Source organism: Dermochelys coriacea, chromosome 9 (genome assembly GCF_009764565.3).
Source record: "Dermochelys coriacea isolate rDerCor1 chromosome 9, rDerCor1.pri.v4, whole genome shotgun sequence".
In the NCBI taxonomy this organism is placed as follows: Eukaryota; Metazoa; Chordata; order Testudines; family Dermochelyidae; genus Dermochelys; species Dermochelys coriacea.
The window spans coordinates 28,721,803-28,738,991 of NC_050076.1; the positions used below are offsets into that span (position 1 = coordinate 28,721,803).

The following is a 17,189-nucleotide window of genomic DNA, read 5'->3' on the forward strand; positions in this document are numbered from 1 at the left end:
AGTACTACAATAAGTGTTTGTATTGTAATATGATTATATCCTAGAGATCAACCATGTATAGAATATACTTGTACTGAAAAGGAGTGATCCAGTGCTGGTTGGCATCAAAGGGAGTTTTCCATTGACTTCAGTGGGTGAGATCAGGCCATAAGTGAGAGTAGCATTAAATATTGCCTCAAAAGTCTTATTGTAACCTACTTGGTAAAAAAGAGGTCAACTACATGGTTCACATGAGAAAGGAGATAGGAAATCCATAAGAGTTTGGGGTCATTCCAAGAAAAGTTGAATAGTAAGCCAAGTTTGATGAAAGACCAGCTGGTCGGCCTTTTTTTCAAATAAATCTCAGATTTGTAGGTAGACGGGCTGTTTATCCATTGATTGGTAGTACATGAGAACTACCTTTCTTATACTGAATTGCCAATTTAATGGGACACTGTCAACTTGAAATCTAGCCAACACCAAACAAATGAGTTCAAAGTAGTTTCAGTTGCTACACCTGCATTGTCCTTCCTCTTCCCACCCCCCTAAAGTTTCTTTCCCCTGTTGCTCTATGGATGACCCTTACAAACAATAGGAGAAACTTGCCATTGAAGTAATTTGTGTATGCATGCATGCATGCATGCAGAGATTTTCCCAAGTTGATTTCATTGCAAGATAAGCACCTATTTGACTATACAGGGCAAATCTTGAAACTGATTATATACCATGTGCTGTAAAATGTCAAAGTAAACAAACTGAAATAATAGAGAAAATATATTTCTATTCTCTCATCTTTCAATTATAGTAATCTTGGGTTTTGATAAAACAGCACTTAAAACATTTTTGGATGGAAATGTGATTTTCATGTTGGTGTTGACCCTTTAAAGCAGTGTTGACCCTTTAAAGCAGTGGGCGCCGCGATCGGCCGAACCTGCGGACCCGGCAAGTAAACAAACCAGCCCAGCTCGCCAGGGGCTTTCCCGGAACAAGCAGTGTCCCAAGTTTGGGAAACACTGCTTTAAAGGAAACTGCTAACAAAATGCTAGTAATTCTCTGGGGAAGCACTTAATTTGTTATAAATTATCTTATAGGGTATGTCTATACTGCAGATAGACACCCATCGCTGGCCTATGCCAGCTGACTTGAGCTTGTGCGGCTCAGGCTAAGGGGCTGTTTACTTGCAGTTTAGACATTTATCCTTGGGCTGGAGCCTGGGCTCTAGGACCCTGTTAGGTGGGAGAGTCCCAGAGCTTGGGCTGCAGCGCGAGCCCAAATGTCTACATTGCAGTTAAACAGCCCCTTAGCCCGAGTTAGTTTGCACGGATCAGCCATGGGTTTTTAATTGCATTGTAAACATACCCATAGAGATTTACTTTTGGAAGAGTTAGATGTTGTAGACACCATGTCCACTGCAATATTTAATTTGTAAATGTTTGTAAAGCTGAGAATCAGCTTTGCTGGTATAGATCTGGTAAAAGTATACACTGGGGTTCATCCAGCAGCCCCAAATAAAACGTTTCCTGGGAAAATGAACTTCGACTTTTGCCATAATGACTTGAGTAATTGTTTGTTTAGATTCTTGAAGGTCTAAACAATAGTGAAAGTGACAGGGCAAATACATAATATATTGGGGAAAGTCATAGACGTTGCCACAAGTAAAAAGAGAAGGCAGTTACTTTTCTCCATCATAAGACAGAGGCAACTGTCATTCATGATCAGTGTGAGCAAACCATCTGATTTTATGGCATACAAAGATGTTTTATATAATAAGGGAAATTGAGGCCACCATAAAGTTTTGGATGAAGTGCTCTTTTCATGCCTACTAGAAGATGAATCACTCCATCATTTCTGCTGGCTTTTGCTAGCACAGACTTTAGAAGAGAGGCAGAAAGTGCACAAGGGTAGGTTGAGGCATCAGAAAGCATCCACTACTGTCTCTGCATCAGAGAGATTGTGTGGGGCCAGCACAGCTTAGAAAATTTGGGTGCTGGCCAGGAAAGAAGTCTGGGTTTATGGGGGATGTACTGATTCAGTTTATCCTCTCAGAAGCCCCAACTGGCAGAGTCCTTTGCAGGGATTAAAGCTGCCTTCCTCTGGCAGAAATCCCACCAGCCACAATAGTGGGTGAATCCCACCACAAGGGGCCTCTGAGGTGAGTCTGACTTCAGCATTTGAAATGTAAGGTGGGATTACAGATGTCTCATGGTTTTAACAATGCCCAGCAAGGTGTGGGCGAAATGAAGTTTTAATTTCAGATGCAGGTCTGGAGATGGTATGGGGTGTCCTCTGAATAGGTGATAACTCTTCAGGTAGAGAGGGTAGTTTCTCTCATTGGTAAGGAGGTAGAGATTTTTTTTCCAGTGATGCTGAAGGATGCTTATGTATTATAAGTGAAATGGTTGTACAAAATCCTTTTGTTTGAGAGGTTCTGATTAAAAACATACTGGAAACATCCTTATTTTCCCTTGTTTATTCCAGGGAGATATTTGTTTTGATCTGATTTAGATTTCTGATTTGCTAAAATTCCATAATGAAAAAGCTGCATGCTGTGTGTGCAAGTTGCACATACATAAAACCTGAGGAGCTAGACCTCTGAGTTGAGTTCACAAAAGTAAGACACAGCATGTCTTGAACTTATTTATGGGATCTCATTCTGATTGCATTTATGCTGGTGTAAATCAGAGGTAACTCTCATGGAGTTACACTGGTGTAAAGCTGGTTAGATAAGAATCAGGGCCATATTTGTCTATATATGAACCATTTAAGAATTTGAAGGGAATTTTCTCACCAGGGAAAATTGATTTTCAAGTCATAGTGATGTAATTCCCCATTTTAAATAAGACTTTGTCTCTGAATACTTGCCAGCAGATACCCTGATAAAAAGTACAGATAAACAAATGGAAGCTGACATATCTGTTGAGCCTGAGAGCTTGAATTCATAACTAAAAATCATGATCTGAGGCCTGGTCTACGCTGCACAGTCAGGTCGACATGAGCGTTCTTGCGTCAACCTAGCTGTGAAAGTGTCTTCACTTATATTTGGCTCCCACCAACATAAGTGACTCTCTATGCCAATTTAGTAACACCACCCCCCCGATCAGTGTAGAGTCGCGGTAGATGTAATTAGGTTGATGCGGTGTCAGTGGAGGCACTGAGTTGCTCATAAAATCATAGGACTGGAAGGGACATCGAGAGGTCATCTAGTCCAGGCCCCTGCACTCATGGCAGGACCAAGTATTATCTAGAGCATCCCTGACAGGTGTTTGTCTATCCTGCTCTTAAAAATCTCCAATGATGGAGAGTCTACAACCTCCCTAGTCAATTTATTCCAGTGCTTAACCACTCTGACAATCAGGAATTTTTTCCTAATGTCTAATCTAAACCTCCCTTGCTGCAATTTAAGCCCATTTCTTCTTGTCCTATCCTTGGAGGTTAAGAAGAACCAGTTTTCTCCCTGCTCCTTGTAATGACCTTTTATGTACTTGAAAACAGTTATCATGTCCCCTCTCAGTGTTCTCTTTTCCAGACTAAACAAACTCAATTTTTTCAGTATTCCTTCAGAGATCATGTTTTCTAGAACTTTAATAATTTTTGTTGCTCTTCTCTGGACTTTTTCCAATTTTTCCTCATCTTTCCTGAAATCTGGCATCCAGAACTGGACACTCCAGTTGAGGCCTAATCAACATGAAGTAGAGCGGAAGAATTACTTCTCGTGTCTTGCTTACAGCACTCCTGCTAATACATCCCAGAATGATGTTCGCTTCTTTTGCAACAGTGTTACACAGTTGATGCATATTTAGCTTGTGGTCCACTATGACCCCCGATCCGTTTCTGCAGTACTCCTCCCTAGGCAGTCATTTCCCATTTTGTATGTGTGCAACTGATTGTTCCTTCCTAAGTGGAGTACTTTGCATTTGTCCTTATTGAATTTCATTCTATTTACTTCAGACCATTTCTCCAGTTTGTCCAGATCATTTTGAATTATAATCCTATCCTCCAAAGCACTTGCAACCCCTCCCAGCTTGGTATCATATGCAAACTTTATAAGTGTACTCTTATGTCGACTGTTACTGGCTTTCAGGAGCCACTGACAATACCATCAATACAAACTTCCCTGATGAGGGCATGCTCCGCCGACACAAGGAGCCAAGTGACACATACACAAGTGATTTAATAATTCTGGTGGCTGCATGCCACCATAAGTGAGGTCAACATAATATTGTCGGTTAGACGTGGCCTTAATAAAGACGCTGGATGTTGGCTTATTATAACAATCTGTAACTCAGTAACCCTCCTTTTTTGTCCTATGACTGCAGAGGTGCCACTTCACCTTAAATGGTCTCTTAGAATATGTGTTAACTACTGTGACAAAGTTCCTGCTCTACCTTGGTGGGTCTTGCACTTATTGGCGGATTTGCTCATCTTGGAGCTTCACAGCCGCCCTCAGCTTGGCTGTTTTTCTGAACCCACAGTCCAGGTCAACTCCTCCTGTGTCTGACCAGGATTTGGGGGGAACCCGGGCCCGCCCTCTACTCCGGGTTCCAGCCCAGGGCCCTGTGGAATGCAGCTGTCTAGAGTGCCTTCTGGAACAGCTGTGTGACAGCTACAACTCCCTGTGCTACTTCCCCATGGCCTCCTCCCAACACCACCTTTATCCTCACCACAGGACCTTCCTCCTGGTGTCTGATAATGCTTGTACACCTCAGTCCTCCAACAGTCCACATTCTCACTCTCAGCTCCTAGTGCCTCTTGCTCCCAGCTCCTCACATGCAAACCACAACCTGAAGTGATCTCCTTTTTAAAACCCAGGTGCCCTGATTAGCCTGTCTTAATTGATTCTAGCAGCTTCTTGATTGGCTGCAGGTGTTCTAATCAGCCTGTCTTAATTGTCTCCAGAAGGTTCCTGATTGTTCTGGAACCTTCCCTGTTACCTTACCCAGGGAAAAGGGACCTACTTAGCCTGGGGCTAATATATCTGCCTTCTATTACTCTCCTATAGCCATCTGGTAGTAGTGTAGCCACTACTTACACTAAACAATCTGCTCCACCTTGTGACACTTTGAGCATCTTTCCTAGATCTGAAGAAGAGCTCTGTGTAGCTTGAAAGCTTGTCTCTTTCACCAACAGAAATTGGTCCAATTACTTTATGCACCTTGTGTCTCTTCTATCTTGGGATCAATATGGCTATAGCAACACTGCAAACAACCTTCTATATCTGACATTTTCAATGTGTCTTGCGAGTTATGACTGTGGAAAAACTGTATGCCTGTAGAATTGATAGTTATGCTGACACATAATTATCTCATCCCCATTTCACAAGCAATGTAGGCTGGAAAAACTGACTTGTCTGAAGACTCAAACTGGCTTACAGGAATAGTTCCAGGTGATCCAGAACTTGGAGGCCCTTCTTAAGACCTATCCTAGGAGTGACAGTTCTAGAACAGCACTATTTCTCTGTGGATCCAAGTTCTGCCTGGCAAGGACCAATGTTCCAGCAGAACTTAGATCCACAGAACCATCTATGGAGAAGGCCCAGAGAGCTCAGAAAGTGGAGTGGTACTACCTGTCCCTTGTTCCTGGCTGTATTTGAAATCAGTATTGTATTGTTTTGTACATTATAGGCATGATCTAAGATGCTTCCCTAAATTCAAACACAAGAGGCAGATAATGGCTGGAGGACACATATTGCAGTGAAAACACAGAGTCAGTTGGCACTTCCATCTCCTTATCTAAAGGAAGAAAAGACATCCCCTACTGCCTCCCACATCCAGGCCCCAGTGGTTTTGGTTGGTAGACACAGCTACAGTCACCAGAGGCCCAGACACCAACAGAGGCTTATCTTCTCTCCTTTTTTAGAAGCCCTTTCCTTCCTGGTTTGATGCTGCCTGTCTACACCTAACCCACAATGTTCTAATATAAAGGGCTCTCATATAAGATACTACCATCTCCTCCAGTGAAACTTTCAAAACTTTCCTTTAGGTAAATCATTATGTCAGATTCAGCTGATAGAAGTAGTTATTGTTGGACGTGGAATGACTGATTTGTTGTTTTGTTTGTTTATTAGAAAAATAATCATATGCTGTGTAGTGTACTTAATTATTCATGGGTCAAGCAGTGTCATGTAATTTTTTATATTCCTGTTTAAACTGTTCACTGCACTAACACCAGCATGCAAGTCCATGCTTATAGCATGTAACAGTAATAAACTTGTTGGAAAGCAGAGGAAAGAAAGTACATTATAACATTATACATTATAACATTATTGTACGTTTCAGTGACCTAATTCCCAAATACAGACTCAGTATTCAGAAGTGACTAGTTTAAGTGACTATTTTACAAAAAAAGAACCAGATTTTCCGTTCAACTTCCATGAAGGGAAAGACTCGGATCTGTTTTGGAGGGATGAAGGGGGTCATAACACTGGGAGGTTCACCTCCACAGCATTGTCCTATTCTTCCCCTTCTCTCTTTTCTAGCCCCAGAGAAGCCCATCTGTGGTGCAAAAAGAGTATTGAGATCTGCTAGAGGCAGAAGAGCTGTGGGCTATAGAATTTCTGGCGTGGACAGCACTGGTAGGCAGGAGAAGTTCTCCTGCTGACATAACTTCTGCCACTCGCAGGGGATGAAGCAGTTAAGCCAATGGGAGCACTCTCTCCTGTCAGCTTAGAGCAGCTATATTAGAGAGCTCTGCGCTGCTGTAAACTTTCTAGTGTAGCTGTGCCAGTAGACATCCATGACTAACACATTCCATAAGACTGCTACAATTCAGGCTGTCACCCTGTTCTTCCCTCAGAGAATCTGCACAGGCAGGATGTTTGTCTAGTGATATTTTCATAGCCTTTTTCAGTCTCAGCATTTGACATTTGTCCCATAGTTTTAAAAGTTTTGCACTTAAGAAGAATCCAATATATTGTAATTTTCCTCAAGAGATCAATGATGCTGGGCTTGATTTTCCTCTCACTTAGGCCCAGATATTGCAGAGATTTAAACACATGCTTATGTACATATGGGAAGTTAAGTACTTGCATAACTGTTTGCAGTATTAAGGACTTACCCCAGTTTTACATGATGTAACTCATTAGACTTCAGTGGAGTTATTCCTGGTTTACATAAGAAGACAATCAGACCTCTATGTCTTAGGCCTTGTCTACATTACACAGTTTTGTCAACAAAAGCTGGTTTTGTCGACAAAACAGTGGACGTGTACACACTGCAATGCTCCTTCTGTCGGCAAAACTCTCCTGCTTTGCTGACAAAATAAAGCCACCTTGAAGAGAGGTATAGAGCTTTTTGTGGCAAAGTTACATAGACAAAGTGTCGGTGTAGACACCGCACTTGGTTATGTCATTGTAAGTGGCCTCCAAGAGGTGTTCCACAATGCCCATCCTGACCTCTCTGGTCAGCAGTTTGAATTCCACTGCCCTCCACGCAGAAACACAGGCATCTGCCCCTCCCATTTTGAAGGCCCGGGAATTTTTGAAATTCCACTTCCTGTTTGCTCTGTGTGGCGAGCTCACATCGCATCTTTCCAGCTGACCTGGCTCCATGCAGCAAACACTCTCCCACTTGGAGCACACTTGAGTTGATGGATCTGCTAGTACTGTGGAGAGAGGAGGCTGTGTATTCCCAGCTCTGCACCAGCCATAGGAACGTCGATACGTTTGGGCAGGTTTCCTGTGGCTTGTTGGATAAGGGCTAAAACCGGGACACGTGTCAGTGCCATGCAAGGATAAAGGAGCTAAGGCTGGCATACCAGAAGGCAAGGAAGGCCAACTGTGTTCTGCCAAAGACCTGCCGCTTTTATAAGGAGCTGGATGCCATCCTTGGCGGCAATCCCACCTCCATGAGCCCCATTAATACTTCATTGGGACTGGATGTGGCAGACAGTGGACTTAACCCCAAGGATGAAGTCTTGGATGAGGAGGTTGAGTTGGAGGATGATGTGGAGCACGCAGCAGGGTCTAGCCAGTCCCAGCAGTCCATCTCTGGCATGCATGATGCAGGAGAGGAGAGCCCTGGTAAGTGATCTTTTTGAGTTGATGCTGCTTGGTTATATGAGGTAGAGCTGTCCTTTGCTCTGGATACTCTAGAAGTGGGAGAAGGGATAGAAATGTACAAGACAAGATGTGTTTCTGTGTGCTCCACATTTCCTTGTGCAGCTAAGCAGTGCGTTAATGCACACTGAGATTTCACTGGAATCTTCCAGAGAGATCTCTAGGAAACTTTCCTGAAGGTACTCACCAATCCTCTGCTGAAGGTTCCTTGGCAGAGCTGGTTTGTTCCTTCCCCCATTGTAGGAAACTTTCCCGTGCCAATCAGCAATCACTTGTGCAGAGATCAAAGCGGCACACAGTTGAGCAGCATAGGGACCAGATCTGAAGCCGCACATGTGCAGGAGATGCACCCTTGCTAACACTCAGGAGTGAGATATCCGCTTCAATGACCCCCGCCTGTGAAAAATGGTGGCAGAATTTACAATATTGTCCCTAGTCACCTGCAGTGATCCCGTTAAAAAACACCTAGACCCTTTGCCCTATCATGAGCACCGAATCCCCCACTGCCCCTCCTTCCCCTCCCCTCCCCGGCCAAACTCACTGTATTTGCTGAGATGTATGCTTGCCAAGGGACAGTGAGAAAGTGATTTGTATGTAAAAAGACATGTATTTTACTATAATGATTCGGTGTTGTGTGTGAACTAATAATCATGCTTCTGTGTGTTGTTTCTTATGCTTTTGTAGATGTGATCTTCAGGGGAACCCTCCACCAACCAATGGAGCACCTCTGCCAGATAAGGAAGCAACAAAGGTGGAGCAAGGAGGACATGTTCCGAGAGGTACTCCAATCTTCAGAGGCCAAAAAAGAGAACACAGGGAGTGGAGAGAGACCCTGAAGGAAAAATTTAAAATAGAAAGACAGGAATAAAGAGCACATTGTCAGGAGTGGATGATAAAAGTGATGGAGGAGCAAACAGAAACGTTGAATTCCCTAATCACGCTGGGTAGAACTCGCTTCCCCCTGCAGCAGATACAGAACTGCTTTCCCCAAACTCCTCCCACACATTCCTTGCAACTTCCCGGAACGTCTCGGTAGCCCATTCACTCCACCCCTTCAGACAGCATCCAAAATGATAATTGGACTTACACACAGCTATGAGAGCCGACACTGCCCAGCACTCTTATTTCTCTTCCCACCAAATCTTTTGTGTGCGTTGATAACTGATATTAAATAAAAACGAACTCTCTGAAAGATAACCAATCTTTATTTGTCTCCTACAGGTAGCGGTTGCTGCTGGGAGTAATACATAGTAGCAATTTGATCATTTGCTGACTACAGATTCTGGTCAGGAATCATCAGAATTTTCATGCAAGGCAGCAAGCTAACAAAAGCATGGCACAGTACTGTACAGAAAGACACATTATTGGTGCTCATTGTCAAAATGTCGCCTCAAAGCCTCTCTGATTCAGATAGCCCCCTGTTCTGCCCCTCTAATAGCCATGGTATTTGGCTGCTCCAGTTCAGCAGCCAGGTGATCCACCTCCATGTTCCACCCTGGGGAAAATTTTTCACTCTTAGCTTCACAAATATTATGGAGCTCTCAGCAGGCTGCTATGACCATGGGAATATTTTCCTTATTTAGATCTAACCTGCCATAAAGGCAGCACCAGCATGCTTTTAATATGCCAAAGATGCATTCTACAGTCATTCTGCACCTATTCAGCCTATTGTTGAAGCATTTCTTGCTGTTGTCCAGGTTTCCCATATAAGGCTTCATGAGCCATGGGAGTAAGGGGTGTGCTGGGTCTCCCAGGATCACTATGGGCATTTCAAAATGAAATCTTGGAATGGAATCCCCCACTGGAATTTTCTGGTCTGGAAAGAAAGTTCCTGCTTGGAGCTTTCTATACATGCTAGTGTTCCTGAAGATGCATGTGTCATACACCTTCCTGGACCACCCCGTGTTGATGTCAGTGAAACACCCATGGTTATCCTACAGTGCCATAGAGAAGTATCCCTTTGTATTGATGTACTCCATCGCAAGATGGTCTGGGCCCAAAATTGGAATATGTCTGCCATCTATTGCCCCAAAGCCATCCACTATTTCCCGCACATAGCCAAGAGTCACAGTCCTTCGTAGTCCATGTAATTAATGGCCCTGCACACTTGTGTTAACACAACCCCAACAGTTGACTTCCTGACACAACTGATTTCTGACTGATTGGTAGCAGCCTAGAGTCGCCAGCTTCCACACGGCGATCGCCACATGCTTCTCCACCGAGAAGGCAGACCTCATTTTGGTGTCTTTGCGCCGCAGTGCTGGGGCAAGTTCCGCACACAGTTCCAAGAAGGTGGCTTTCCACCTCAGAAAGTTCTGCAGCCACTGCTTGTCATCCCAGACGTGCATAATGATGTCACCACTTGATGCTTGTTTCCCCAGCCCAAAACTAATGTTCCACTGTGTTCAGCTGCTCCCTGAATGCCAAAAGTAATCTGGTGTTGTTTCTTTCCATTGCACACAGCAACTCTGATTCCTGTTCAGATTGGGTGCTCATGATTTACTGCATGACCATCTGTGACATGTTCATAACAGTGACCACAACAGTAGAGAGCAGTGCAGGGTCCATCCTTTCAGACAGTGATGGCTAACACACAGTAAGCAGGGGCCATGGAAAAATGAAACATGAAACGCAGTTGAAAGCCCATGGAATGCTGGGACAGAAAAAAGACTGCATCATAGGACGTTGAGCCCACATGCATGATGCATGCATGATCCACTCCACCTTCCCACAACTCCTAGCTGCAGAAGGTGGCAAGTAGCACGGTGGGGTAGCTACCCACAGTGCACTGCTCTCACTGTTGATGCAAGAGCACCAACTGTGGACACACACAAGTGATGTAATTAAACCAGTTTCTGATTGTCTGGGTAACTTGCCTTGACAAAACTGTGTAGTGTAGACAAGGCCTCAGAAACGTAGTTTGAGCAGTGCTTGCTGTTTTGCAATAGTCCCTGTTGCTCATTCTATCTTTATTGTTATCTATAATACTGAAAGACCAGATACGCTGAAGGTCAGACATCCACATAATATAAACTCATCCTGGTCTGAAGACAGGAAGAGAAACCAGTTAAAATTTTGGCTTTCTTTGTGATAGGAGCAACAAAGAGAAAAAGATAAGAGATAAAAATTCCTGCTCCTTTGGAAGGAAAAACTTCTTTAACATTTTCCTTGTGAGACAGTGTTCTGAGATTAGGGGTGCTCTTGTTTGGAGAGGGAAGCTTGTCTATTTGGGTTATTCCTTACTTAAAAGACTGGCAATGGAACAGTCCAGAGAAGGTCAATAAACTTTTAAGGAAATTTGTGGCTGCCAACCATTATCCAATCTGGATTCAGACAATGCATGTGGAGAACTTTATTGTTAGTTGTTATTATTTTGGTTCATTGGTTGGCTTTTTGTTTTGTTTTTGTGGGGACAGGGGAAATTAAGTGCACTGTTTTAGTGCTCGTGAAAAGTATTGGATTGACAACACTGGAAACTGAAGTATTCCACCCATGGATAATATGGAGCGCAAACAGTAGTGCAGGCTTCCCTACCTTGCTCTATATCAGCTGTTTGCCCCAGCCCAATCCTGGAGAGAACCACGTTTAGGGATCAGAGGGTGGTTCAATCTCCATGTCCAAATAAGTCTCACTGCTGAGAGTGCCTGTTCTGATTGTCTTTTGACTACATGCTCAACTGAGGAGTTGCATTGAGACTATTATTTTATTTCACATATATCATTGAACAGCCACCAGCTGAGAAAGAGTTCTGCCCCTGATTGGTGGTCCCTGAATTTGAACAGAATTTGATTTGAGTGACACTAAGGGTATGTCTACACAGCAACGCTGTGACGTGGGCAGTGTAGACACACTTTATCGCCAGGGGAGAGCTCTCCTGGTGATTAAAAAAAAAATCACCCTGAAAAAGCGGTAGTAGCCATGCTCCCAGCGATGAAGCGCTGTCTATACTGGCGCTTTTCAGCACTAAAACTTTTGTTGCTCAGGGAGATGTTTTTTCACACTCCTGAACGACTAAAGTTTTAGCACTGAAAGTGGCAGTGTAGACACAGCCTAACACTCTGACCAGTCTATTTCTGGTGTTGTTTGGGGAGCATTCAGTGGAGTTAAATCAATTTTAGTTGAAAAAAGCTTCCCCTCCTCACCTTCCCGGTGCAAAGCTATCCTCCAAAGACAAATGTTTTGAATACTCCATCAAGGGCACAGTTTGATGGGTCTGTTCCAAATCTGAATGCTCCCACAGATAAGATTTCAAATGTAAATAAAGTTTGCTGAGGAGTATCTAGATCTTCTTTGTAAGACATTAACTATATCAGACACTCTGTATATACAACCCAAGAATCTTGAAAGATTTACATGTGCCTCTTTTGTAAACAGATCTAAATTAGTCTTTGTAATCTCTAATTTATTATACTTTTCATTTTGAAAAGAGACTAAGGGCTTGTCTACACTTACAGTGCTTCATCGATGCAGCTGCACCACTGTAGAGTTTATTGAAGATGCTACCTATGCTGCTGGAGAGCTGCTCCCATCTGCATAGATCTCCACCTCCCCTCCCATCAACATAGCACTGTCTACACAAGGAGTTAGGTCGGTATAACTATGTTGTTCAGGGGTCTGGATTTTCCACAACTTGGAGCTACATAGCTATACCAACTTAAGTTTGTAGTGTACACCGGGACTTAATTGTGAACTTGAAAGTCAGTCTTATCTGACTCAGTTGACCTCATGTAGTTACATCAGTGATGAATTTGGGCTATTCTGTTTAGTAAAAACTTTTTAAAGTCTGCATTTTGAAAGGCACATGGAATCCAGTTTATTCCTGGTATATATTCTCAGTGCAAGGTGTGTTTTCCCTCCTAATTTTGCTAAAGAGATTGGTTTAATGTACCAGCAACTTGTAAATTACACTGTTTTTCTATTCATAACAGTTCTCATACTGTAAGCACAGATGGCTAACTTTCCACTGACTGCAGCCAAAAAACAAAATGGCTGATGCCATGTGGGAAAAAAGAGGTACTCTTTGTTCAAAAGGCACAAAAACATCTGTCTGGAAAAGTGGGCAACAGCCAGCTGATCTGTATTTATTACTGTTTCTTTGTTTTTTTTTATTTATGAAAGTCCTCATGATTCAGATTAATTCTGTTTGCACCATATTTATTATTGTTTCACCTATCTTGAAATGTGAACTGTAAGAGCTTTAATAAACACGCTAAAAGGCTATCTAGTTTCATTGCAACTCTTGTTGGTATCTGGTATCATCCTCGGCTGAACTAATTTTGTTACTTCTAAGAGCCTCGCTTGTCATTGGTTCTCATCATATCACACTCCCTCTCACTATGGTACTTTATGGCCCCCGTTACCTTAGTATCAGTGTGCCTCACAATCTTTAATGTGTTTTATCATTACAGTGCTCCCGTGATGTAGGGAAAAGCTATTATTTCCTGTTTTACAGATGAGGCTGAGAGAGAGTAAGGCTTGAAATCAATGGAAGTTAGGAACTAAACACCTTTGAGGATCTGGGCCTAAGTAATTTCTCCAAGGTCACACTGGAAGTCTTTTGTAAGGCAGGGAATTGAACCTGGGTCTCCTGCATCACAGGCTAGCCCCCTAACTCATGGGAAAGCATTATTTCCTCTAATGATGTACAGAAGTTCTTTTTCCACCAGTTGTGGAAAAACACCACTGTTACAAAACTGTCAAGACCACTGACTCATTCTACAAAAATTCAGTTAGGTTCGTCAATAAAATAAACATCTAAATAATGAAAATATTTTAACCAGGTTATTACATTCTGTAGACTTAATCATGTACAAGGGAATGTACTGAATTTTAAAAAATCTATATACTTTACTATATAATGTTAGATAAGTATTGGAACATATCAGGGCTTAACTTAATTGAACTTTTGGTTTTGAATCTTAAACTATGACAACTAATTATTAAATAATTACTTATGTCAAATCTCATCAGAGGGAATAGTTGCTATTTATCTATGTGTGAACAATAACTGTACACTGAACACAGATGGAGAACATATGTACTGTGTCCTCTGTTGTCTTAAAGTAGAATTCAGACACTAACATAACAGGTATAATTGTTTTCTTTCATAGTAATGAATCACCAACACCAGCAACAAATGACACCAAGTACAACCATGTCCCAGCAGAGCCATCCTACCCAGAACCCCCAAGGTGGGTTGTTGAACATGCCCAATGCACTGACTACCCAGCAACAGCAGCAACAGAAGCTGAGACTTCAAAGGATCCAAATGGAAAGGGAGAGAATTAGGATGCGCCAGGAGGAGCTCTTGCGACAGGTACTGTTACTCTTTCTGCAAACATTTTTCATTTGATGCATCAAATTATGTTTTTTTCTGTGAACAAACAGCAAAGTACAGGCAGAATTAATTTTTCTTTTCGATAAAGAGAACAAAAAAAGAAAATAGTCTTCGCGAGTACACGATGTTCGTGTTTGTTTTCACAAACTGCACTGAACAGAATGCAAAGTGGCTACTTATTTCTGCATCTAGCAGCCCTTAGAAATTTAAAGGTGCAGTATACAGAAAAAGAAGTCCTGACAGTTTCATAACTAAATACACAATAGCTATAACAGCAGAGAGTAGGGATCAAATTCTGCTCTTTTGCAATTGTGTAAATCCAAAGTAACTCTGTTGATCTCAGCTGAATTTACACTGATTTAAGTGAAAGCAGAATTTGGCTCTAGTTTAACACTGTGGACCAAATCTTGGTCCCATTAAAGACAATGGCAAAACTCCAAGAACTTGTTCCCAACAGTCTGTCTTAGAGGTTGGGGCCAGATTTTGTTACTGGTGGCATTTTGCCCTTTGATTACAGTACAACTTTGAGTTACATCTCACATGAATGTGGTCTGGCTGGTAATTTTTCTAGGGGCAGTGAGATGTTGTGTGTTTTTTTTTTTTTGTTCTTTTACATTTTATGTATTCTTATTTTTAAGGCTCAGTTTTATAATGACTCATACAGTACAAATAGATATGTAGCTTCCTTTGCTCTGCTTTAAGGAAATAAACAGTTTTAACAATTGCAAAGGATGTGTTTCTTCTGTTAGGGAGTACTCTACTGATGATGTTAACGTTTTACACAGTATATTAATCAACTTCCTTAGGGAACACAGTGTGAACTGAGTATGTTTTATTGAGGATATTATGGTCATAGACTGTAGCCTTGTATATGGGCAGTCAGAGTTCCAAACATGTAAAAAAAAGATGCACTTTCACCAAAGAAAAATCTTAGAAATCTGTTGCTTTAATTATTATTTCATGACTACAGTCTTCTTGACTTGGGATTTGTGCCTAAATACATGTGGTTATTTCAGGGTAACATTTGTTTATACTGTATTCTAAATACAGTATCACATTTCTTGGCAGCAAATAGAAGTATGTTTTCTCTTACGGTATTGACACCAATTGACATAATATTTCTAGTGTTTTATTAGTGTACTGTAAATTGTACCAGTGTTTGTTTGCTTGAGATAGTCACTATCACAATATAATTTTGAAAGTCCTTATTTTGATAGTAGATATTTCTTTTATAGTGATTGATGCAAGTAGCAAAGAGGAGCTCAAATCAAAATTCCTTATGTAAACGCCCCTAGTCTGTGGCAGAATCTGGCCTCTGACTGTCTTGCCACAACTAAGTGAACAACATTGATCTCTACTTTTTTTTTTTTTTTACCTAGGGAGGTGAATTAATGAGGGAAGATGTGTTAGTGATGACAATAGACTGGGATGTTTAGAACATATTGTGGGGAGCAAGGAGCAAAAGAGTCATCGTGTCTTTGAAGCTTTTAAGAGGGAAACAGATCTGGATTATCAAAGCAGATGTTACCAGACAGGGATGTTCGCCTGCCCATTTAGGACCTAACTTCTTTTAGGACAGATGGAAAGTTTCCTCAAAGCCACAAATTAACAGCAAGCTGGTTCGTTTCTCCTTGCCAATATGTGGCAAAAATGTAATGAATAGTAATTACCTCCTTTTCCTCTGTTAGCCTCAAAGTGGCTAGAACCATTACTGATAAAAGGAATAAGAAGTTCAAGGTCCTTCCAGAACATTTTACCATGTATTTCTGCCATCAAAACTTTGGGACATCTCCAGTCTGGAGTAGTTCTTTCTTGGAGTCTTATTTAAATTATCACTGTAATAATAGTATCTACAGATGAATTGCAAAGAATCAACAATTTTCCTCTATTTGGGGATTTCCCATGTGTAGCTGTTAGTGGAGATTTTGGCTCAAAGTTACAGGTTCTGCTATCAAATACTGGTGTTCTGTAGCAGCACAGCAAGGATTGCTAACATAGTGAGAAAGGACACCTATTTTAACTATATGATGTAAAGAGTCGAACTGGACAAATATAGCATAAGAGAATTTGCAAATACCCTGTCTAATAAAACATGCTAGTTTGCTTCACTAGTATTTACAACTCCTTTCATCCTTTTTTCTGCAAATTTGTATGAACACATTTAAATTTTTTTTTTAAGATTGCATCAGAACACTTTGAAACTTTGCATAACACTGTCTAGCTACATTTGTAAAAAACAAGAATAAAAATCAAAGATCAAAATGCAATCCTGTTATAGGCCTGGATCCAGCAAAGCACTTAAACACATGCCAAATTTTAAGCATCTGAATAGTTCCAATGCCTTCAGTAGAACTACTCACATGTTTATAGTTAGGCATATGCTTAAGTAACTTGCTGAATTGGGGCCACAAAGCAGAGAGAACTCCACTGAAGCCAATTGAATTTTACCTGCTTATGCCAGTACTGAATTTGGCCCTTAAAGTTTAGACCTAATCCTGCAAACATCTTGTACCCAAATTCTACTCTCACACCTCATATAAGTCCCTTTGATGCTTCAAGTACATGTGTGGCAAGCAGCAGGGAGTCATCATATGCTTCTTCACATGTGAATACAAATATGATGAAGCAATATGTGTAGTCCTCCACACTGAGCAGTCTGCTCCACCCCCATCCGCAGTTCCACTCCACTCCCAACCCAACCCCAGACACAGCTGTATCCTGCCCCCAGCTGCAGCTCCGTTTTGCCCCTAGCCCAGCTGGCTCCAGTCAGAGATCCATTCCACCCACTGGTCCACCTGCAGCCCAGCTCTGCCCTCATTC

At 41.8% G+C, this 17,189-nt stretch overlaps 1 protein-coding gene across 1 annotated transcript in view; it reads left to right on the forward strand.

Moving 5' to 3' along the window:
• Positions 1-17,189, forward strand: part of WWTR1 (WW domain containing transcription regulator 1) — a 128,106-nt gene that overhangs the window by 85,973 nt on the left and 24,944 nt on the right. The window contains exon 3 of the mRNA XM_038417750.2: positions 14,143-14,348. Within this exon, the coding sequence (XP_038273678.1) occupies positions 14,143-14,348 (206 nt within the window). The remainder of the gene's footprint in view (positions 1-14,142; positions 14,349-17,189) is intronic.